Source organism: Dipodomys ordii, unplaced genomic scaffold, assembly GCF_000151885.1.
Source record: "Dipodomys ordii isolate 6190 unplaced genomic scaffold, Dord_2.0 Scaffold2, whole genome shotgun sequence".
NCBI lineage: Eukaryota > Metazoa > Chordata > Mammalia > Rodentia > Heteromyidae > Dipodomys > Dipodomys ordii.
Window position 1 is genome coordinate 9,132,288 of NW_012267218.1, and position 23,648 is coordinate 9,155,935.

The 23,648-nt window shown below is 55.0% G+C and overlaps 1 protein-coding gene across 1 annotated transcript in view; it reads left to right on the top strand.

Moving 5' to 3' along the window:
* The window catches only part of Itpk1 (inositol-tetrakisphosphate 1-kinase), a 132,635-nt gene that overhangs the window by 99,433 nt on the left and 9,554 nt on the right, over positions 1-23,648 (top strand). The window contains exons 5-7 of the mRNA XM_013017640.1: positions 16,792-16,890; positions 17,200-17,240; positions 19,557-19,722. Coding sequence (XP_012873094.1) covers positions 16,792-16,890; positions 17,200-17,240; positions 19,557-19,722 — 306 coding nt within the window. The remainder of the gene's footprint in view (positions 1-16,791; positions 16,891-17,199; positions 17,241-19,556; positions 19,723-23,648) is intronic.

Consider the following 23,648-nt stretch of genomic DNA (forward strand, 5'->3'; position numbering starts at 1 on the left):
GTGACCGCAGCTGCAGCAGCAGCAGCAGTGAGCCACGAGGGCACTGCCTCCTGGGCGCCTCCCTGCCCCTTACCTCCCTCCTCCAATTTTCCTGGAGTAGGACCGTCCCTGGTGGGTAAGGATGGAAGGTGTGTCCTCATGGGCTGCAGATGGGACAGTAGAGGAAATCCAGCGGGAGAATCTGTGTGGCCACTTGTGTGGGATCCACAGTGTGACACAGAGGCCATTCGAGTGGGTCCAAGTTGCCATCTGCCAGGAGCTCTGCACTGGAAGAGATAGGGGATCGCAGAGTGGGCCTGGGCCCCTCGTGCCAACCCGAACCCCTTGTCTGAACTCTAAGGTAGGCTCGGCTCTGCGCCAGCAGGAACTGTTGGGTGGGGGGCCGTGAATGCTGCACTCTGGGTTTCCCTTACTGTGCATGCCAAGCTGGCTGGTATTCTTTCAGAAGGGCAGCCTGAGGCTGGGACTTCCTGAGCCCTTTCCTGCTCCCCCTCCCTTCACTGTGCAGGTGCAGAGACCCTCCAGGGAGGTGGGTCCTGGGTCTCCATGGCCCACCTGCTCCCTGTTGCTTTGGAGGCACATGGCCCTTTCAGGCGTCTGTCTGTGAATAGCCGTAATTACCCTCAGAGTTCCCTTGGATAATTATAGTGATGCAAGTGACACAGCTTTTGTTTGAGAGAAAGGGATGGGGAGCTTGGGAAGCCTTCCCCAGCTGCCAGACCCCCAGCTGAGGTGGCCTTCCCCATTGTCAGAGAACCTAGGCTGTGGGGAGCAAAGCCGGGGGAGGCTGCTGTGAGGAGGCTCCACTCCTACGTGACACAGCTGACCCAAACTCCTGACTGTCGTGCACATGGAGACATGGAGTGGGTCTCCCAGAAGTAACAGGCATCCGCGCTCGGGTGCCCACTGTCCCCTCGCAGAGCATTCCTGTGGAGGACTGTCCCCTCTGCATCAGCATCTGTTGAGTGCCTAGCAGCCTGAGTGTGGTCAGTGTGCTGCAGTCCCACCTTCCCAGAGCTCGTCTCCAGTACCTGGACAGAGAGGGAAGCAGGGCCCATGCTCTGCCTTATACTGGCCGCTGGGACAGCGGCTACAAGTTGGCTTCACAGAGCTAGGATGACCCTCTCTCTGATGTAAAGACCCAGAGGAAGGCCGCCTAGTTCTGGGGTACAACAGCAGGGACCCTGGCCACTTCTGGGTCGTCTTTCTCTGCTAGGATGGCCTTCTGGTCCACAGTGGTGGCTGAACATCTAGCAATCACATCCGAGATCTAGGTGCTGGGGAGGAGAGCAAGCGAAAGGGAGGAAGATCTGTGTTGTATTCATAAACTCTTTTGTTAAATGACAACTCCTTTTTTTTTTTTTTAATTTGTGGGGCTTGAACTCTGGGCCTAGGCGCTGTCCCTGAACTCTTCAACTCAAGGCTAGTACTCTACCACTTGAGCCACAGCCCCACTTCCGGTTTTCTGGTTAACTGGACCCTCATGGACTTTCCTGCCCAGGCTGGCTTTGAACCATGATCCTCAGATCTCAGCCTCCTGAGTAGCCAGGATTATAGGTGTGAGCCACTGGTACCTGGCTCAACTCCTTTCTTTATTCAATTACTTAAAGTAATGATAAAAGAAGAGGAAGAAGGAGGAGGAGGAGGAGGAAGAGGTTGTTGTTTGTTGTTGTTGAAGTTGTTACCCTGGAAGCTACAGCATCATGCTGTTCCCCTGTCATTGTCCAGAAGTAGCCACATGCTGAGCTGCAAGGGAGACAGGAAATGTAGCTCTTGGTCTGGGCAGGTGGGTGTCTAGCTGGAATTTGGAGATTTATCCCCAAAGAAAAAGAACTAAAGTAAAAGCCTAGTGTAGTGGCTCCTGCCTATAATCCTAGCTACTTAGGAGGCTGCGATCAGGGGAATTGTGACTCAAGGCCAGCCTGGGTAAAAAAATTTCACGAGACCCTTCTCAACCAGTTGATGGGCATGATTGTGCGTGTCTGTCATCCTAGTAATATGAGGCTGAGAAGCTCTCAGCTCCAGACCAGCCTGAACAAAACATCTTCAAGACTGACGCCAAGTAAGGTGGGAGGTGCCTGTCATGTCAGCTACAGTAGGTTCAGGGTCTAGACATGGGCCCAGGCAAAAAGCAAGACCCTGTCTCAAAATAACCAGTGCAAAAAAGGACTGTAGGCCTGACTCAGGTAGAGTGCCTGCCTCAAAAGCCTGAGGCCCCCAAAGAAGAAAAGGAATTTGTTGTTGTTGTTTTCTTTTTTCTTTTTTTGGGGGGGTCCGGTCATAGGGCCTGAACTCTGGGCCTGGGCGCTGTCCCTCAGCTCTTCAGCTCATGGCTAGCGCTCGCTCTACCACTTGAGCCACAGTGCCACTTCCAGCTTTTTTTTTTCTGCTTATGTGGTGCTTTGGAACCGAACCCAGGGCCTCATGCATGCAAGGCAAGCGCTCTACCACTGAGCCACCTTCCCAGTCCTGTTGTTGTTGTTTTCTAACCACTAAAGTAAACGTGGGGAGCATCAGTGGGGTGCTGCAGCACATGCAAGAGAGGGGCTCCTGCTTTGGGCCCAGCATGTTCACAGTGAATGGCATTTGGAGAGGAGTCGATGCTGCTCTGGGCTGCCGCCTCAACCTGTGATCTCAGCAGCAGCCCCCTCCTGCACAGCAGCCTGAGCCCAGGATCAGCACGCCAGCCACATCCAGACCATGGCTCCCGCTGGCTTCTGGGCGGCTGGCACTTGCAGACAGGCCTGTACCTACACCCCTCAAGTGAAGAGGGTGGAAGCTGGGTAGAAGCTCCCAGAATCTGGATGTTGCGTGGTGCAGACATCGGGGGTGGGGGGAGGCCATGGTGACACACCATGATTTGCCTTGCATGCAATTTTAGGCAAGTTCTCACGGTGACAGCCCACTCTGCCATACAGGGCCAGGGCCAGAACACGGGCATGGCTCGTCTCAACCAAGCTGAGTGGTTTTGAGCATGGCTGTAGCCTGCTCCTGAACGGGCCAGAGCATGTGAGAGAAGGCATCCAGACTTCTCACGGGGTGGGGGGGGGGAGAAATGGTGGGGGTTGGTTTGCGTTTGGCCCCAGGAGAACAGAAGTGAAGGGTCTCGGGCAGGAACAACAGCTCCATGGCTCCTTTCTGCTCTGCAACCTCTGCTCGCCTCTCCCAGAACCTCCCACACACCAACTCTAGGGTGACAGATGGCCTGTCCCAGATGCCAGGCCCCCTGGGGGAAGAGGGTGCACAGCACAGATCAAGTTTCTCTGCCTGTGGTTTTATGGGAATTTAATCAGGGTTCATCTTGGAGGTGATTGGAAGCCGGCTTGAAATTGAGTAATCTAGACAGCAAGGGAAGAGAAAAGAACATTCCTTAGAGCCCAGGAGAAATGATTGCCTGAAGGGCCCCTGTTGGGGGGAAGCGCTGCTGTCACTCCTGTTGGCCGTAGGGCTGGGGACCCAAGCGCAGGCCTCGGGCCGCCCTTTCCCCGGAGCCTGAGGGCCTCACCAGCTGGCTCTCGGGTGGCTGCTCAGTGGTGGGTGCTTTGCACTGTGCTGCCACGGGAAGCTGTGTTGCCACGCCGGTTTTAGGGCACGGAGGTGCGTTGATCTAAGTGGACTCAAGCCCACAGCTGCTGGCAGGTCTGGGTTGCACCCTCACTGTTTGACTCGATCTTAGCCAGATTCCTGAGCCCAGTGCCTCATTCGTTATGCACGGCCTCTTGTCCCCCTGTCCAGGGCCGAAGGAGACAATGCTATGGGGTCTCTGCCTCTGGCCCGCAGCCTAGGCCCTGGTTCCTGAGGTGCCCTCTGGTAGCCAGGAAATGACACTGGCCAGCGAGGTCCCTGCTGGCTACTAGCTGCTCTGCTTCAGATGGCCACCCGGTATTTCCCCCATGGGATCCCTCCCTGGAACACAGCCCTGTCTGTTCCTGAGAACAGCAGCGCGAGAAAGGGGGAAGGACACGGTGTGCGGACAGACCTGGCTCAGACCTGCAGTCCACTTGAGCAAGCCCCTGCCCCTCGGGGACATTTGTACATCTGCAAGCATGGTTGACATCACTTGTGTCCTGCTCGGGGGCCTCCTGAGATACTGTCCCACCTCAGATCTGGCAGAGGGACCCTTGGGCTTATCCAGCCAGCCTGTGTCTGCCCAGTCTGTGAGCCTGGGCTGTGGGGCCAGGTGCAAGGAGGACAAAGGCCCAGAGCCTGTGGCTGTGGGAGTGGAACCCAGACAGAGTAGCAGAGTAGGGAGTGTGGAGGCTCTTGCCTTCCCCTCCCAGGCAGTGGCCCCACACTGAAGTGCAAGAGTTGGGTCTACACAGCAAGCTTCATATGACACCCCCCCCCCGTGCGACACACAGACACAGACACACACACACACACACACACACACAACTGTGGAGCAGCTGTGGGCCAAGCTGACTTCCCACTGTACTAGAAAATGGCCTGGGGCTTGGTGAACCCCCCTGTCTTGTGTCCTCACCTGCCTGGGAGCTGAGCATGGGTCCTGGCCAGCGCTGCAGCGGCTCCCTCCTCTTCTCATCCAGCAGCCCCTCTCACATGAGGACGCAGGGCCTTGGAGGCGGGCCCTGGCTCCTTGAGGTTTCAGAGCTGAAGCCCAGTGTGTGCCGGGCAGCTACTTCTCTGAAGTCAGGTCCCCCTGCCTTCCTGCCCTCTGCTGACCCCCGTGGCAGGTCGGAGGCCACACCGCTGCAGGAGCCTAGAACCAGGAGGCACCTGGGCTGCCACTCAGCCACCCCACCCTTCAGGGAATTCCCCACCCTGTGCTGAGATGAGGCCCATCGCCCTCACTCTTCTGGCCTCGGTGGAGGTAGGAATGCACTGAGCACAGATGGCCCTGAGCACCTCCCGCCGCCCCCTCCCCTCTCCTGTCCTGCCCCAGGCCTCTTGCAGCAGGGGACAGCCGTGCCAACGATTTGCCTTCTGCCACTCAACAGCAGTTACTTGGTTTTCCAGGGGAAGTTTCCATTTTGCTCTTCATAGTTGTCAAGCTCCTTTTGAGAAGAAGCCGTGTTTTCTCTCATTTCCCGTGCTGCCCTTGCCCTGCTGCAGTAGTGCTCGGGTTCTCAGCCGCTCGCGGCTGTGGAACTGGCTGGTGATTATCATGTGATGCCATCCTGTGCCTTCTCCACTCAGCTGCACTCCAGTGACCAGGAGCACGGCCGTCCCCAGAGCCACAGGGCACTGTGTGGCCCCTCACAGAGCCGCAGCGCAGGTTCACCTAAATAAAGGAAAGGCAGAAATGAGGAATGGGAAACAGTCGGCTGTGTTGGAAATGGGTTAGATTATGGGCTTCTTTCACTGCAGGACTTCTCAGAACCTCTAATGCTCTGTGTGAATCTTCAGTCCCGGGTGGGGATGTGTGGCATTTTACCACCACTTGTAAGACACACTGATGATTTTATGTTCTAGTAAGACATGGAAAATGGTAACTAAATTGTGCCCTGCCACTAGTTATGAGACCTATCAATTTCAAAGGTAGTAAAATTTTAAAAAATCATGGCCTTCTCCATGTAATCAGCTGGGGTCTGTTCCCTCTCTCTTTTTATAGGGTTTCTGGTGAGAGGCCTGTTCCACCCCCACACACTCAGAAACCACAGCCTGGGACGTCCCCATGAGCTCCATACCCTGAGAGGGACACATCTGCTCTTGAATCCTCTATTAACCTCTTGGACCTTTATTGCCAGTTATTCCGATCTTCAGTGGCAACTGTTTGCAGTTTGGAGTCTGGCCTAGAGCCTTTTTATATTTTACAGGAAGTATGTAGAAGTGTACTTCTAAAGAAATAGAAGCGAGGTCATCTCCAGTGTATTTTGGTATAGTTTGTGACCCTTTATGTAAGTCTTGGCTTTGAACATCAGCCAGTAAAGATGAAGGAGATTACACTTGCCTTTTTGATAGCAATATAATATTCCAGGGCATGTGTAAATCACAACTTACTTGACTGTTTGGGCTTATGGGGTTATTCCAGATTTGTTTGGATTTCTTGTTGTCTTAACAAACTGGGTTATGTTTCGGTGAAATGGCAGATCTTGCTGGCTTACCCTTCAAGGAGTTTGAACAATTTTCCTCTAATCATGCCCATCTGCCTGAGGGAGTGACATCCACCTCATCTTAATCTATTGTGACGGGAAACCGAGCATTTCTCCGTCTATTTATTGGACACCTGCATTTCTCCTGTGAATGAATCTTTTCATGCTCTTTCCCCATCTCTATTGGGTTGTTATTCTTTTTTTTTATTGATTGAATAGAGCCCTTTGTGTAGGAAGGAAATTGTCCCATTGTTAAAAAAAAAGAAAGAAATATGGGGTTTGACCAGTGCAGGCATCATCTTCACCCTGGAGCCTATCTAACAGTTTCCTCTTCTTCTAGTATTTATACTGCCCAAAAGAGCACTCCAAACATAATTTTATAAATGTGGAGACAAAGCATGGGGAGCTGAAGCTGTGGGGGGATGGAGAGCCCTGTCTGGGGTCGGGGGTGGGCACTGTAGTCTGTGCGCACAGCTGCCACCCAGCTAATCCACATTTCCAGCCGCCGCTCGGGGCTCAGGAGCGTCTGTCTCCATCTGGGCTGGTGCCTGACTCCTCCGCGCCTGGCTTTGAACAGTGCACGCGGCTGTTAAGCCCCATGAGGTGACGTGGTCAGCAGCTAGCTCAGACGGGCTGGAGGAAAAGGACTCATTCTGCCAACCACGGCGTGCTCACTTCATCCAGCCACACCAGCCCTTGCTGGGGCATCACGCCCCCCCCCCCCGTCATTTGTTCCCGTCTGGCTTCCTGGCCAAGGGAGGGAGCTGCTGAGGCAAGACCTTGGGCCTCTGCAAAGCGTTCAGGTACCGAGGTGGGGCTGCAGCTGCTGCTCCTCTTCCTCTCCCGTGGCTCCACATCACCATTACCTTCCTGTCTTAGCTCCCTGTTGTGCAGAGCGAGGACAGCCACTGAGCAGCTGCTGACAGCCCTGGCCTTGTCTCACAGCCAAGTGGGTCAGAAGCACCATCGTGTGCCTGGGCTCCTGGCACAGAGGCCTGAATCAAGGGTGACCTGGGGAGCGTCACCCCCATGGGCACACAAGTGCACATGGCAGAATTCAGTCCCTGTGGCTGTAGGACTGAGGTCCCCGTCCCTGCCACTGTCGGCTTCTGCGGTGCCACCATCCTTCACATCTGGCCGGCCACCTTCAGGCCACACCCAGGGATCAGTGGTCAGCTCTGAGCCCTGAGATGAAGCCAGGTCCCTCCGGCTACTTCTCTATTCCCAGGTCACCATCATACCAGAGCCAGCCGCCATGCAAGGCCACATGGTATCAACAGCCCAGCTGTCACGCAGATCAGGGCCGGGCAAGTGCGCCGGGGCACCTGGTATCTTCCCCTTGTCTGTCAAGTCTCATGCCATCGCCTGTGGCATATGGCTCCTGCCCACCTTTGCTTTAGGGTCCGTCTTGCCATGCTGACCCTCGCACTTCCTACCACAACCTTCCTGCACCACACAGGGGCCCGTCCTGGCCCCCCCAGCTTGATCCATGGTGTTGTCTGTTCATAATAACCTCAGTCCCCTTGACTGCCTTTAGCTTTGGTGGCCGAGGCAGGCCACCTCCTTGCAGAAGCCCACTTTACTGCCTACTCCCTTCTCCTTGTGGAGCTAGAGTCTTCTCCCTACCCCAGACCTTCAGTCACACAAAAATCCTGCTGCCCTCTCTGCTCGCTGCTGTCTGCTTGCTCCACTGATGGTGAGGCCTGAGCACAGGGAGCAAGCTTGTCTTTGGGGATTTGCAATCCCTAGGGCAGGGCTTGGGTGTGGTGCCTGCCCAATAACTGTGTAATGAAGGAAGGATGACCTCAAGACTCAGACGCATAAGGAGCGGATGCTCTGACATGGTGACCTGGGTGGGGACTTGGGGAGCTTGGGGCAGAGTGGGGACAGCCTGGACTTCTGTGCCCATAGGCTCTTGAGGAAGCAGTGCTTGAAGTATGGTAGCCTGAGAAAGGCAGAGCCAGTTCCTCCAGGGTCAGGAATCCAGCTTGAGTCAGGCCTGTAGGTAAGGTTGGAGATGGCTCAGCATCAAAGGAGAGGTGCTTAGGGACCTGTTGAGGTGGCAGAAGGTGGGGTAAAGGGGACTGAGCCTAGAGATTGAAAGCCTTGCTCTGCTCTCTGGCTCTCAAGCACATTCCCACCCAGGGCCTCTGTTGCCACCTATGCAAGTGGAGGTGCTAACAGTAATCCACTCCCCTGCTCTGTTACAAAGTCTCTGGGAGCTGAGGTCCTCCAGATTCAGCACGGGGCTGGCTTGGAGCTGGGCTACCTGTGCCAATTGTTGTGGTTGCTAGCCCTGCCAGCCCCGTACAACATGGCCCAGGTGTCATCCGTAGCCTCTATTCTGCTTGTCTGTTACTGCAAAAGCCTGAACAGCTGTTAAACAATAGTGGGAGCTTCTTTGCTCATGAATCTGGAGCTTGACTAGGCTCCACCAGGTCTCCAGGGTGGAGAGGCACCATCTCCAGGACAGTCTCACTGGGCTATGACAGACTAACTAGCCTGATGCCTCAGGGAACAGGGATGTGTATTCCAGAAGAGCACTGTTTACCCCTATCTCCCAGAATGACATTCTACTTCTCTGTGGGGCCCCAGAGCCAGCCCACCCACAGGGATGGCGGTCAGCGTCCATTTTGTGACAAAAGGAGGCTTACAAGACATTGGCTGACACAGTGATCAAGACATTGGCTGACACAGTGATCAAGACTGAGAAGCCCTAGGACCTGCCACCTACAAACTAGAAATGAACCCCAGGAATGCCAATCGTGTGACTTCTAGTCCAAGACCAAAGTCCTAGCTGGGGAGCTGACTGTCTTGGGTTGCAGTCTGAGGACAGGGGTAGGACCTGAAAGCACTGAGACAGTAAATTCTCCCTCACCTCACTTTGGGAGGGCCATCTCCTCTACTCAGTGCACTGACTCCAGTGTTGGTCTCATCCAGACACAACCAGAACCATGTTTGACCAAATGCCTGGGCTCCCTGTGGCCCAGTCACGTTAATGCACAGTTACCATCTCAAGCTACAGGCCTGTTTTCTTCCAAGCTCCAGACCAGGCTTTGGGCATACTTAGCCTTGACTTAGTCCTGAGCCCTTCAGGCCCTTGGCACCAGTGGCTGCCTCAGCTGCAAGGATCGAGATCACAGTTCCTGGGAACTGAACGAGAGCTGCAGTAGATTTTCAAGCAGTATCTGGGATGTTCCCACATTCCCCTGGGCAGGCTGGCTTCAGAGCCTGGAACTTCTAAATGTCTTAACAGACAAGACACAATATTTCAATTTTATCTCGCCCAGGATTATTAATAGGCCTAGAGATACACAGGCTGACGTCACTGCTATCCCATTGTTTCTACTTCTGAAGGGACACAGATCTAGTCCTGCTGGGTGCTGCCTAGCTCTGCCGGAGAGGAGAGAACGAGTCACCTTTAATTACCGAGTGGGGGAGGAACCATCAGGAATAGGTGTTGGGTCATGCTCCACAGGCATGGAACAGTCTCTGCCTCTCTGCGGGAGTATTGCCAGGTGCATGCCATCATCGTGGCTACTACAAAAGCAAGCTGTTTTGAGTTGCTTTCAGAGCTACTGTCATGCTGAAATGAGGTTCCTAGAACGCACAGAACATCTTTCTCTATCTATAGTTCAAGCACATGTAGCTCTTGATTATGGATAACAGCACTAAATGAGTTGTGGGCTCTTGAGCTCATAGACTGGCCCCTTGTCAGAGCTGCCCCAGATCAACAGCGCCACCTGGTGTCCAGATGGGGTGCTGCAGGATACTTCCTATCCCTCTCCTGGTTGCACTAGCTCCTGGCTCCTTTTCCATCTGTCATCCTGTTCCATCTGTTTATCTTCATGCACACACACTTGTCAAAGAGATGGTTTTTTACCAAAGCCTGCCTTTTCCTGTCCCCAAGGAGCAAACTGCCTGGTTGCTGAGTCAGAACCCAAACATATTACTAACATTTAGGGGCACAAGAGAGGAACAAGGCAGGACTGGGGAGGGAAATGGGAAGAGGTTGGGTGAGTACAGGTAGGGAGGCAGAATCATCAGTCTTCTTGCTCTGCAGAGCCTCAGGAAAGAGGTGGGACTCAGCAGGGCTTGAAAGAGCCAGTTAATGCCACAAAAGTGAGGACCAGGAGTAGGGGGAGGAGGAAGCTTAGAAGGAGGAAGAAAACCCCAGAAATAGGATGTGGGGAACCTACTCTGCCTGGAGTTGGGGTATGGCTAGAAGTACAAAACTACAGATGAAGGCCTTTATCAGCCAAAATCTCACCTTGCTGGAGGCCAGAAAATTCAAATCTGTGGGCTGGGTTGGTTTCTTCTGAGGCCTCTTCTTGGCTGGCTGATGTGTCTCCCTGTGTCGACACGTGTGTGTGTGTGTGTGTGTGTGTGTGTGTGTGTGTGTCTGTCTGTCTGTCTGTCTGTGTCTGTTCTAATCTCTCATAAGGATGCCAACATTGGACTAGGACCCACCCTAACGAACTCATTTCACCTTAATTACGTCATTAAAAATGCTCTCTCCCGTACAGTCCTGCTCTGAGGCTTAGAGACTCAGGTTGGAGTATGCATTTCCACGAAGTTCACAGGATCAGGTTGGGAGGCCTGGGGAGGCTTCTTTCAAGGTGCTAGGCTCAGTGCTTAAGCTAGGAGCTACCTGAGCAGGGAGAGTGTGAGATGATGAGGCAGGTCTGAGGCGGTGAGGAGGGGACAGGATGCCAGGGGTCTTCTGGGTTGGGAGCAGAGCACCCCATGTGGGGAAGTATTGTTAGGGTGAGGCTTCATGGATTAAGACCCCAGGAACATGTAAGGAGCCAAGAGGAAGTCCTAGTGCCCAGTCCACTAGAGGCTGATCTGTGTCCAAGAGCATAGGTCCAGAGGGGTGGTGCTGGATGGGCGCCAGCCACCTCCTGGAGAATGCAGGGTCCCAGAAACCAGGGCTAGCTCCACCTCTTGAGTCTGTCCTGCTCAAGTGTGGTCTCACTGAGTTCCAGCTGCAACTCGGGAGGTGGGCAGCAGTATTCCCCCATCTTACGCATGAGGCAGATCAGCTCAGACAGCATTAGTGGCTTGACCCACGGCCCGGGTGCTGTCAGCCAGGCTGGCTCTGGAGCCTCCAGTGTTATCCTCACCGTCCTCATTTTGCTTTCTGGGTTGGTCTCCGGAGTGACGCTTTCCTTCCCACAATCGCCCTCGCTGTGAGCATGGGAGCAGGGTGCCAGGTGCGGCCAGTGACCTTCCCTGCAGAACTTCCCAGTGCACCACACTTCTGCCTACACATGACAGTCCTGGGGTGAGAGGCCAGTGTGGCCAGCTGCTCAGACACCTGTCCCAGGGGACGGGACCTGAACCTGAGAGCTTCCTCAGCAATGTGAAGGCAGTGCCGCCCACCGCCCCCCCCCCACCACCATGAGGTGACAGGCCTGTCATGCCAGTAGCAGAACCTGGCTATACCTGCCACCGTTTATTTCTTGTTTTAAAAGGATCCAAAGCAAATATGGCAAGATGCACTCATATGTTTCTTACACAGTTTAAGCGAATTCCTAACTTGAAAGTGCATCCTTGCCCTGCGCGGCGCCCCCTGTGGAGGGGAGTGGCCCGGATAGCACCACTGTCCTCACCTTCCAGCCAGGAGACGAGGGCCCAGAGTGCGGGTACATGGCGGATGTGAGGTGGAGGTGGGATTCAGATCGGGTAGCTCAGGTGTTCTGCAGGACCACCAGCCAGGTAGAAAGGGAGCTGAGATGGGGTGGTGCGCACAGCAGAGGGAGCTCCTCCCGGACTGTGGGGGAGGGTGCTCCAAGAAGCTGCTTAGACCAGGGAAGTGGCCTGACCAGGGCAATCTCAAGGAAGAAGCAGGACTTTCCCAGGCCGCAAAGGGGGCAGAGGGAGGGCTACAGGGCGGGCAGGTCTGGCATGCTCAGGTTCTGCTCAGCTCTTGAGTTCGGAAACTTCAGTGAGAACCTGGATTATGCTGCCACACCCTGGGCACAATGGCCCCTGCTTGGCCCCCGCATGAATGAGGCTGCTTCCTGCCATACAGCAGGGCCCTGGGAACAGGGAATGGCCAAGAAAGCAAAACTGGGCCCAGCTCTGAGAGATGCAGCTGAGGCGCCCGGCACCAGAGGCCTGTGAGCACCTCCTCTCTCTGAGCGGGGTAGGCGGGAGCCTGGCTGGTGCTTCATTCGTGGTTTATTTACCCACCTGCAAGGGCTGCAGCCGTGACCGTGGGCCATCATGTGCCCTCCTGACCCTCCATTCTGCCGAAAGCCTGGGGAGACCCATACGGCCGTAGCAGCTGCAGCACGGAATTCATACAGACTGGAACCTGAGCCTTACGCAGGCCTTTTCACTTTGCTCCCGCCCAAGGAGTCTTCCCTGGCCTCTCCAGGATGCCTTTAGAAGTGGTGCTGTAAGAGCAGGTGCAGTGGCTGGTGCTTTAATCCCAGCTCCCTGTGAGGTAGAGATTGGTTTGAGGCCAGCCTGGCCAAACTTTTGAAAAGACCAGTAACTGGGCCTGGTGCCTGTCATCCAGCTACGCAGAAGACAGGCAAGAGAATTCCAGTGCACACATGGAGATCAGAGCCTCACAGACTTTCCTGCCTAAGCTGGCTTCGAACCGTGACCCTCAGATCTCAGCCTCCTCAGTAGCTAGGATTACAGATGTGAGCCACCTGTGCCTGGCTCTTTTTGCCTTCTTGCAAATTCTGTGGCACCTGCAGAGTGGACGGGACAGCGGTTATCAAGTGTTTGTGGCATGGTAGTACAGTCTTCCCTGCTGTGAACTTGGGAGAGCACATGGTTGGGGCCTGGTCCTCTTCACAGGCCCTCCGGCTTCCTGCTCTCTGGTCCAGGCAGCAGAGAGGCAAGATGGGGCCTTGCTGTTTCCCAGGGCTGATGTTACAGCTCTCAGAAGAACACAGTCCACCATCTGACCAAAAAAAGCCTCTTTCCACTCTCATCCAGAAATAAAGATGACAGTTAAATAAGCAACAGTAGCCTTTTCTCCAGGAACAGAAATAGCCTGGAGGGCTCCCAACACTGCCTTATCAGAGGGGGGATAAGGTGCTGGCCGCGGCGGAGGCCGGCCTGAGCTGCCTGAGGTTGTTGCTGTCCTTGTGTGGGCAAGGCTGGTGTGTCTGCGGGAGGAAGATGGCAGGGTTGCACTGAGCACCTCTGGCCAGTGAAAGCAGCCACAGCACCCACCTGCGTGCTGTAGGTCGTGGTCCTGCCCCCAGCCTCTGGTGACCTCTGTGCCTTGCCCCATATGTGCTGCACTGAGTGTTGGGCCCTGGCCTCGTTCCCCCTGTGAAGGGGGGCTGATGGCTGGGTCGGCATGAATGGAGGCCAGAAATGGGCTCATGCAGCCTGGACACTGGGGTCAGAGGCCAGAGCAGTTGGGGCTCTTGTGGTCTGTGGCCTGGTAAGGGTTGAGTCTGCTCTGCAGGCTCCGGGCTGCCCTGGCTCAGTCCTGCTCCTGTGGCGGTGCTGAGCTTGAGATGGGAGCATCTCTCCGCTGGGCCGCTGGGCCGCTCAGTCTCATTGCCCTCTTCCCAACTGAGGAGAGAGACTGGCAGCCAGAGGGGCTCAGCGTGTGGGCAGCCAGCACCAGATCAGGAGCATGAGCAGGCGGATGTACCCTCTCTTTCCTGGCCCACTTGGCCACTGCAACCACGTAGGCTGCCGTCCGTTGGAGGCTCAGTGAAGGACGCTGCGAGTCCAACTAGCGCTCCATGCAACCCATTCATTTGGAAATGTCTTCAGGGCTGGGAAGGTGGCTCAGTGGAAATGTCTTCTTGTTCTTGAACTTCATGAGTACCCCAAACATATCTGGGAAAAGATGGCTCCCTTTGTCCCTTCTAGGACGTCACCTCAGACTTAGATTGCTTTTACCAGAGAAGGGCATTAGATTTTGTCAAATGCTCTGTGTGTGTGTGTGTGGTGTGTGTGTGTGTGTGTGTGTGTGTGTGTGTGTGTGTGTGTACGCGCGTGAGCACACGGGCATGCACATGCACCTGTCCTGGGGCTTAAACTTAGTGTCTGAGTGCTGTCCTTGAGCTTTTTTCTCAAAGTTTGCAGTCTACCCGTTGAGCCACAGCTCCGTGTCTGGTTTGGTTTTGGTTTTGGTTTTCTTGTTTGTTGTTGATGTTTGGTGGTTAATTGGAGATAAGAATCTCTCAGCAGTTTCTGTCCAGGCTGGCTTTTGAACCAGACCTCAACCGTCTAGGATTACAGGTGTGAGCTACCAATATCTGGCTCAAATGTTTTTTGTACATTTGAGTTTGGTCCTTATGGTGAGGGATGTGTTTCCAACCTAGTGATTCCTAAAACTGAGAGCCAGGCTCTTGCTGGGCACATTTCCTGTTGGGGGCAGGGACTGTGGTCAGTAGTGTGCACTGAGGGTTAGCATGCCCAGCAGGTACCCCTAGCCACACCACTTGCCACCATTTGCTCGTCTGTAAAAGGGGGTGGCTGTGGGGCTACGTCATGGGGCTCCTCAGAGGCAGTGAGCTACAGTAGTTATGTGAACAGTGGCATGCAGGCAGTGGATTGAGATGTTGGTGGTGGTGTTACATTATATAAAAATTTGAGAGCTGGGAAGGTGGCTCAGTGGTAGAGTGCTTGCCTTGCATGAATGAGGCCCTGGGTTCGATTCCTCAGCACCACATAAGCAGAGAAAGCTGAAAGTAGCACTGTGGCTCAAGTGGTAGAGCACTAGCCTTGAGCTGAAGAGCTGAGGGACAGCGCCCAGGCCCAGAGTTCAAGCCCCACGACAATAAATAAATAAGAGGAGTTGTGAGGGGAGAGGTACTAAAATCTGAAAGGCCAGGAAGGCAGGCTAGTGTACCTGTTCTGATAATTCTGGTGTATGTGGGGGTTGTTCTAGAAGCTCTTACAGGAGCTGGCCTTTTCTCCAGCAGCTGTGAATCTTCTGGGAGAGAGAGGTGGGCCAGGTCCTGTCCTGTTCCATATGGGAGTGAGGATCTGCTAGGCTAGGGAGTTCTGGTCTTCAGCCTGCTTATTGCAGAATCCTACAGTGGGTCTGGGCCTGAGCATGTGCCTGGCTGGGCAAGCATTTGCAGCAGTGAGCCTCCTGTATAAGCTGCTTCCTCCCTGGGTGGCTGTGGGAGGCCATGCCAGCCCTCTCCAGCCTTTCTGCCCAGACCTTTCTTCTGGAGGGGATGCAGATAGGGCCCTTGTTTGGATAATGGCTCAAGCTGTGCACTAGGACCTGCTTCTTCCCCCCCCCCCCCGGCTTTCCTGACTTCTCTTCTGCTGCCCTGCGAGGTCAGCCTGTGCCTGCCGTGCTGCGGACCGTTGGGTGACCTGGACAGTGATGGCGCTCGGCCTCTGCTTATGAATTTGTGCCACCAGGGGCTGTCATAGCACTTTGAGGGTGAAGTAACTGCTCCGTGCAGAGAGCACACAATTGCTGGCTCCCGACCTCCTCCCAGGGCCTGGAGCCATCCCAGCACCCCGAGATGTCGTGCCTGTTTGGAGCATGGACTTTGCAGGGTGGGGTGACGAGGGAAGTACAGACACTTTGATACGCCTATACAGGTCTCGCCATGGTTTTCAGAGCTAAGTAAGACCTCCCGGCTAGCCAAGCAGTTCAAAGCTCTGGGGACAGCACTCTACTGGTTTGCTTTGCGCTTGGGTTCCAAGTCTGTGGGTGGCAGGCCCCACTCATGCTCGGCCTTTTCTGACCTCTGTGCCCAGAAGCACAGGGTGCTCCCACCTCCTGGGAGCTCCTGGTGTTTTCAGGGAAGAGGACTATGCAGCGGCAATAGCACACCAGTAACAGTAATCAGGGACTGCCTTTTCTCACCAGTGGTTGTCTTCGCCCCCTCAGTACCCAGCCACAGGTACCCCATGATTATAAAGCAACCCGACTTCCAGAACTTTCCCCAAAATTGAACCCAGTGTTGGATCCACGGGGTGGGCACCGAGGAAAGCATGAGGCAGGCGTAGCTGCTGGAGGGTTGTAGGGAGCAGACCTGAGAGGGCTGGGAGTGGGAGGCTGAGCGCTTCCGCTGTCCGTGCCGGGGGATGGCCGTGGTCAGGTGCCTGGCCCTCAGTGTGGGCTCCAAATCGGGTGTGATGGGCCTCACTGTACTTCAGGCTCCTGGGAGGCTGAGACGGGAAGATTGCAAGTTTGAAACCAGCCTGGGCTATGTAGTTAGACCTTGACTCACCAACCTCCCCTCAGTTAAAAAAAAAAAAAAAGACAAAATAGTACCCTGTTACATGGCCCCTCGATGTCTAAATTTATGCGCATTTAAAATAAAGGCTGAGAAATTAGTTGTGTATCTGTGATTATGACTTTCTGTATTTTTCTATGCTTTTCAGATTTCCCAATTAGCATGTACAAGTCTTGTAACTATTAACATATTTACTAGAAAGTGAAATGAAAGCCGGGCGCTGGGCTCCTGCATCTAATTCTAGCAACTATTCTCTGAGGATTGCCACAGTTCAAAGCCAGCCGAGGCAGAGATGCCCAAGAGAATCTTATCCAGTTAACCACCAGAAAAACTGGAAGTGGTGCAGTGGCTCAAAGTAGTAGAGCACTAGCCTTGAGTAAAAAAGCTCAGGGACAGCTCCCAGGCCCTGAGTTCAAGCCCCATGACCAACCAAAACACACACATAGGACTGCAGAGCTCGGGGCAGTCTGGCTGGGAGGGGCAGAGGTGGGCTTGTGGGTGACCCAGGAGGGTGCTGACCAGTCAACTTCCTTCTGCCCTAGACGAGCGGATCTGCTCACCACCCTTCATGGAGCTCACCAGCTTGTGCGGGGATGACACCATGAGGCTGCTGGAACAGAACGGCCTGGCGTTCCCCTTCAGTACGTACTGCGTCTGCCTGGCGGGCACTGGGATGGGGCGGCGCCGGATTCCATCTGCAGTCACACCGTTGAGGTCCTCACATGTAGACCGAGGATGCACTTCCTGCCTGGCCTGCACGCGTCTGTCCATAGGCGCTGAACGCAGACATTTGTCACCAGGGTATCTTGGCCCCACCTGCCTCTTCCGCCTTTTGGCTGCAGGGATTCTAAGAACTTTCTGGAAGCACCCACTCCTGTTATATCTGCCCCGTGTCTGTATGGGTGAATGGTCCCCCTAATTCCTCTCTGCTTTTCTTTCTCCTCCTACAGTTTGCAAAACTAGAGTGGCCCATGGCACCAACTCTCACGAGGTGAGTGGAGGACCGGACTGTCTGCCCTGCCCCCCTGTATGTCAGCCATATCTTCCTGGGACCCTGCTGAGTTCTGCAGGCCGAGCCATGCCTCGCCTGCTGTAGTCATAGCTCCCTGGCGGGCAGGAGCCAAGCAGAGGCACCAGGAGACCCAAGAGCTTACTCTAAAGGCCCCCGAATCCACAGGGAGGGGCCCACCCCTGAGACCTCTCAGCCATCATTACCTTCACATTATACCTCGCTAGGGTGAGGGGCTCAGCTTAGGGATTCGGGGGACACACATATCACCAAGGGAAGGCACAGCCATGCAGCTTGTCCCCGACTTTTTGTCCTCTGGTCATTGGCAGGCGGCTCTGGGCTGAGCCCAGGAAGGCTGCTGACAGGAAGCTCTGCTGGTGCTGCTGGCTCAGAGCAGCTGGAGAGGGCAGGCGGCCCCCCAGCCATGCTTGACCCCTCTCCTCCCCCCCCCACCTCGCACAGGCACCAGGGAGCTGCTAAATCAGGCAGGGCCCTGCGGGATGTGCGGGAAGACAGCACGCATGTGAGGACTTTGGGACCGGAGGAGCGGCGGGCGGGGAGGGGGCAGGGGGTTTCCCTGGACACCATGCTGCTATCCCGCACAGCCCCGCCGAAGCCCCAGGAGGTGTTTGTATGTTCTTTTCGCCACAGGCTGGGGAAAGCTGGTCCCAGGGCAGTGTTGTGCTCCCCCAGTGAGGACTAAGCGTGGAAACCTGGCCACAGTGACCTTAGCAGATTTGGGCTGCATTCTTGTCTCGGGCAGATATTTATGGGGAAATGTCTATAAACAGCAGTGTCAGAGTAGCAAGGGACAGGCTATGACAGGGCTGGCTCTGCCGTGGGAAGGAAGCCATCGCCTGCGGCAAAGGGCAGCTGCCTGCTGAGGTCACAAGCTCTGGCGTCCACTGTGGGCACTCTCTCCGTGCCATGGCCGCCCAGGCTCTCTGTCACCCCAGCAGCCTGGAGCACGCTGCATGAGCAGACCCAGGAGGAAGTAGCAGACTCCAGAGCAGCTAAAGTCCCTACCCCGCCCACCCCCCAACAGCTGCCAGCCCTGCTACCCCAAATAACACTTGTGTTTCAGTGTGCAAGTGTGTGTGTGAATGCTGCTGCGCTTAGACCAGGCCATGTGAGGAGGGATAAGCTCAGTCACCCCCTTTCCCTCCCTCCCTGTCTCTCTGTTCCCCGCAGCTCAGTGCACCCCAAAGCCTCCCTGATGGCTGTGGGTGCTGTTGTACAGATGAGGACAGTGGGGCTCAGGCATGGCCTGTGCTGTGCACACAAACTGCCACAGAGTCCAGCACCCCTGGGTCCTTCCCTGCCCCTTACACTGGCTCAGGGTCATTTCCAGCCTTCCTCGCACATATGCTAAGCACTTTGTGCTTTCGCCACACAGCCCGGCTTTCGGTCGCGTCCTGCCCAGCTGAGTGCCAGGCATGCAGGGTGGCACCCCATGCCTGCTGGCACCAGGGCAGCTCCTAGCGTGAGCAGCCAGCTATCTAGGCTGCTCAGCAGCCTGAGACTATGCATGTGGCTGCTTCCTGTGCCCTGTAGGTTGGGGACTAGCGTGGCCTGGCACTGGCAGCTGGCTCCAAGGGGTGCACCAGCCCCTCCACGCAGCTGCCCCTCTGCCCACCCTGTCTCAGTCCTACCCTGCCTTCCACCTGGCACATTTGTCCTCAGGGGAGCTGGGGACGGGCTCACAAGAGCGTGCTCCTCTTTTTTGATCACCTTGCGCGATCAGCATGGCTGGTGCTAGGCAGCCCCGATGCCCATCCCCGCACTGTCTTCAGCAGGAGCTGCTCGGGGCCTCAGTGTCTTCATTCATGAGGGAGACCCAGGTGGCTCACAGAAGCCGTTGATGACCAGCTCTGGCCTGGGGGTCATGGGTGCTCAGCAAGAGGCAGTTTTGACCAAAGACCTCCAATTCCTGGTCTATATTCTTCCACTTCCTGTCTCACTTCTTGGGTCTTTGTGGAAGAACCTCTGGGGTGTCATATGTGGCACCCTAAGAAGGCCTCATTGCCTGGCCTAGAGAGAAGAATGCATTGTGCGACCTCTCGACTCTCCATGGCAGCCCAATGGATGTGGGTTTTCCCAGGGCCCGCAGCACAAATGAGTTGATCTACAGGTGCTTTCTTGCACCCCACTCCTCTCCCTCTGGCTTGAGACCCTTCCTGGGGGAGTCTTCAGGCAGCAGAGCCAGGGACAGGCTCTGCTGGAGGCACCCTGGGTAGGTGACGAGCACTTGGCTGGAGGGCAGTGGACTGATGCAGCTTCTGGTTTCTGTCTCCCCAGATGGCCATCGTGTTCAACCAGGAGGGCTTGAGTGCCATCCAGCCACCCTGCGTGGTCCAGAACTTCATCAACCACAATGCTGTGCTCTACAAGGTGTTTGTGGTGGGCGAGTCATACACCGTGGTCCAGAGGCCCTCACTCAAGAACTTCTCCGCGGGCACCTCAGGTAACACCCCTTTGCTGGCCAGGGCTGTGCCAGATCCTGGGGCGGGGCTGGGTGGGCTACTCCTGGAGTGGTGGAGAGATGACTTCATGCTGAAGAAGTTGGGGACCCCTGTTCTAACCAGCCCACTATAAGCTGCAGCGGTCAGAGCCACTGGTAACTCCAGGTAGCCCCCAACAGCTCCCCACACTCAGGACCTTTTCTGGACCTTACAGGGATGAGAGGGCGTGGCTGGCCAGCTCTCTAGGGTCTTTGTGTGCCTGCCGCTCTGCCCTGCTGCCCTTTCCACACGAGGACACCGAGTGTTAGTTAGCTGTGACCCAAGGCACATCCACTCTGCAATTCCCCCTGGGAACCTCAGACCAGTGAGTGGCATAGCCACCCTCCCATGTCCTCACCCCTTATCAGTGAGTGGGCTCCGAATCGATGGCGCGGACCTCTGATGTCACGTGGCGGTAGTGTTTTCCCAACGCTGTTATCCTTGAGGCCTTGGAGCTGGTTCTCTAGGAAACAGACTGTAGACCCCACTGAGGTGTCAGCCATTTGCTCACTTTCATCCAGGCCAGCCACTAGTTGTCCTTGGCCATTTAAAAACTGACACCAGGCGCTAGTAGCTTATGCCTATAATCCTATCTACTTAAGAGGCCGAGTGCTAAGGATCATGATTCAGGCTCAGCCTGGGCAGACAAGTTGGAGAGACTTTCATCACCAAAAAACCCAGCAAAAAGCTAGTCTAGAGGCATGACCCAAGTAATAGAAGGCTAGCCAAGCAACTCAAGAGCCTGGGTTTAAACCTTGATTATGGCAAAAACACTACTTAACTCTCAGTTAAAGATGTGCTGTGATGGGGTTCTTCAGAGCAATGCTGTGATGGCCCTGAAGCTTCTCTGAACAAGTTCCAAAGCTCTTTGGAACAAGATCGGTGCCCTGGGGATGAATGTAGCTTTCCAGGGAACCTTGTGTTGCCTACCCCTCCCTGCGAGGAAATGCCCTCTGTGAAGCCGCTGGCCGGTCCAGGCGGCTCCGTCTCCATCTGAGCAAGCAGAGGGTGCACCTCCCTCCCGGCCTGCCCGAGACTCCTGTCCTCACTCACGTCACATCCAGGCAGCTGCTCTTACCGTCCCCGCCCCACCATTCTTCCCTTGGGTCACTATTTTCTTTGCAGTAGCACTTTGGAAGTGAGCATCGATTTTCATTTCCCTTCTGAGTCCAGGTGGCCTTCTGAGATAGAGTTCAGGGCAGCCCCACCCTGAAGCCGGCCAGCACGGCTCACGGGGGCCGTGGAAGGATGGGAAAAGCACATGTGATGTGTGCTGCCTAGAGGCAGTTTTCCAAATTGTGGATGGGAAAAAAAAATTAACATTTTTTACTACGTCATCTTCAGTGTTTTCCTGGTTTGTTTTTTTTTAATCCATGTTTTGGCCAGGTGCAGTGACTACTCAGGAGATGGAGATCGGGAGGATCATGGTTCAAGACTAACCCAGGCAAAAAGTTACTGAGAGCCCATCTCAATAAGTAAGCCAGGTGGTGAATGCCTGCAGTTCCCAGTTTAAGGGTAGGAGGGCCATGGTCTGATGCCAGCCCTGGGCAGAAACATGAGACCCTACCAAAGAAAGGCCTGAAGCAAAAGGGCTGGAGGCATGGCTCAAGGGCTAGAGGGAGAACAAGACTCCTGAGTTTAGTCCCAAATTTATGTTTTTTATTTTTATTTTTATTTTTTTTTGTCGGTTGTGGGGCTTGAACTCTGGGCCTGGGCGCTGTCCCTCAGCTCTTCAGCTCAAGGCGAGCGCTCTACCACTTGAGCTACAGCACCACTTCTGGTTTTCTGGTGGTTTATTGGAGATAGGAGTCTCACGGTCTCTCCTGCCCGGGCTGGCTTTGAACCGCGATCCTCAGATCTCAGCCTCCTGAGTAGCTAGGATTACAGGCGTGAGCCACCAGCACCCGGCTTCCAAATTTATGTTTTTTAAACATCTTCTTTATGGCTATGAAAAGTGCAGTAAGCTAAGAATAGGGATAGGGCTCAGCGTGGTGGTAGTGTGCAGGACGCACTGAGTCCCAGTCCAGCACCAAATCACTTCATCTCTAAAAGGCTGAGCGCCAGATTTCCATTCTTATTTACTGAAGTGTTTGTCTGCTTCTTTCTCTTCCTGCTTGTAAAGTGCTAGGCCAGTGTCTGCCCCGCACTGGATGCTGGGAGCACAAAGCCAGGACTCTTCAAATACAGGTTTTCTCTCATGGCCATTTCTAGGCCACAGAGTGCCACGTGAGGGCCTAGTAGCTTGTAGTGTGTGCTTCTTGTTCTGTGCCCACAGGGTTCTGGGGTAAAGTGGTGTGTTTTGGCTTTCCCGTGTGTGCTCTTTCTGGGGCAGATGCATGTAACCACACAGCCCCCAAGCTCTGGATGAGCTAGAAAGGGGGCGCCCCTGCCCACTATGGCAGGTAGCAGCGTTCATCCACACTAGGACATGAGGCCCTTCTTGGGATAGAGCAGGGATTGTCTTCTCCACAGCTACCCTTCTCTCTCGACTCTCAGACCCACTTCCATTTACTCTGTGTCAGCAGCTCCGAAGTCAGGTGTGCAGCTCGTACAGCCCCTGGCGTCTCGAGGGTGAAGCTCTTAGCAGGAGAGCTGAGGTCAGATGGGCTTGCGCCAACTGCCAAGGACAACGCAGGAATGCACTTGGATTCTCTGCCTGGGGTTCACATTCCAGGCTGCTCTCCTTGCTCCTGCTCTGCAGGGTGGGTCCCTTATTGCCCACCTTGATTTCTGACACAGCACTACACAGGAGCCTACTATATGCTCCTCTTGGACAGGAGTGATGCTTTCTAGTATATAGGGCAGGGTTAGGAGATGTCTGCAAAAGGCCAAACAGTAGTTATCCCCAGTGAGCTAGGAACTCTGTAGGTGCAGGTGACACGTCTTGAATTCTGTATCTTGCTTATCTTGACTCCAGATCCCCTTAAGCATCACAGAAGGCTGTTTTTACTGAGCCTACCACAGGCCCACAGTGCTGTGTGGGGTACTGGGGTCCAAGCAGGGGCCGTCAGCCAGATTCTCACCCTCTGACAGTGGGGAGAGAGAGCTCATAGAGGAAATGTCCAAAGGTCTGATGGTCCCCTGTGATGAGGACTCCTGGGGAAATAGACCTCTAGGTGAGAGAGCCACGCGGAGCTGTCCTCAGCATAGGTGGTACTTAACAGTGGGGGGAAGGGACAGCATAGCCACCCTCGGCAGAGAGGCCGAAGCTCTAGCGGCCATAGCACAGAGCTGCCCTGCCACGTCGCTCCTTCCTTTGAGTCTGTTTTTCTCGTCTGTAGACTGAGAGCAAAGCTCTGTTACTCCTTTTCCTTGCCAGCCTGGGCAGGAAAGTCTGTGAGACTCTTATCTCCAGTTAACCATCAAAAAACTTGAAGTCGCTCAAAGTGGTGGAGCACTAGTCTTGAGCAAAAAAAAAAAGAGCTCAAGAGCTCAGGGACAATGTCCAGGCCCCAAGTTCAAGCCCTACAACCGACAACAAAAAATGATGAGCTTGACCGCTCCCCCCCTCATCCCCCCCCCGCCACCTCCCCAGTTACTTTCTGATGACAGACAGTGCTAGGAGCTGTTTTCTATCCTCCACCCCCCGCCCCCCGCCATGCAGTGAGGTGCCAGGCCTGTGCAGGCTATGCAGTGGGCAGCAAGTAGCCCCGAGCAGTCCTCAGGCTAGAACAGCACGGTAGTAGAGATGGGGGTGGGGACCCCCCCTGCAGAGCTGTGTTCATGTGATCCTGCCACAAGAAGCTGAAGGGGATGTGGGCTGCCCAGTTCGGCGGGCACAGCAGGCTCCTGGCGCAGCTCATCGCTTCTGGGTGCCCACCATGTATTCCCCCTACCAATTCCTCGCCTCCCTGAGCTTCACTGTGCAAGAAGGCCTGAGTTTGGGGCC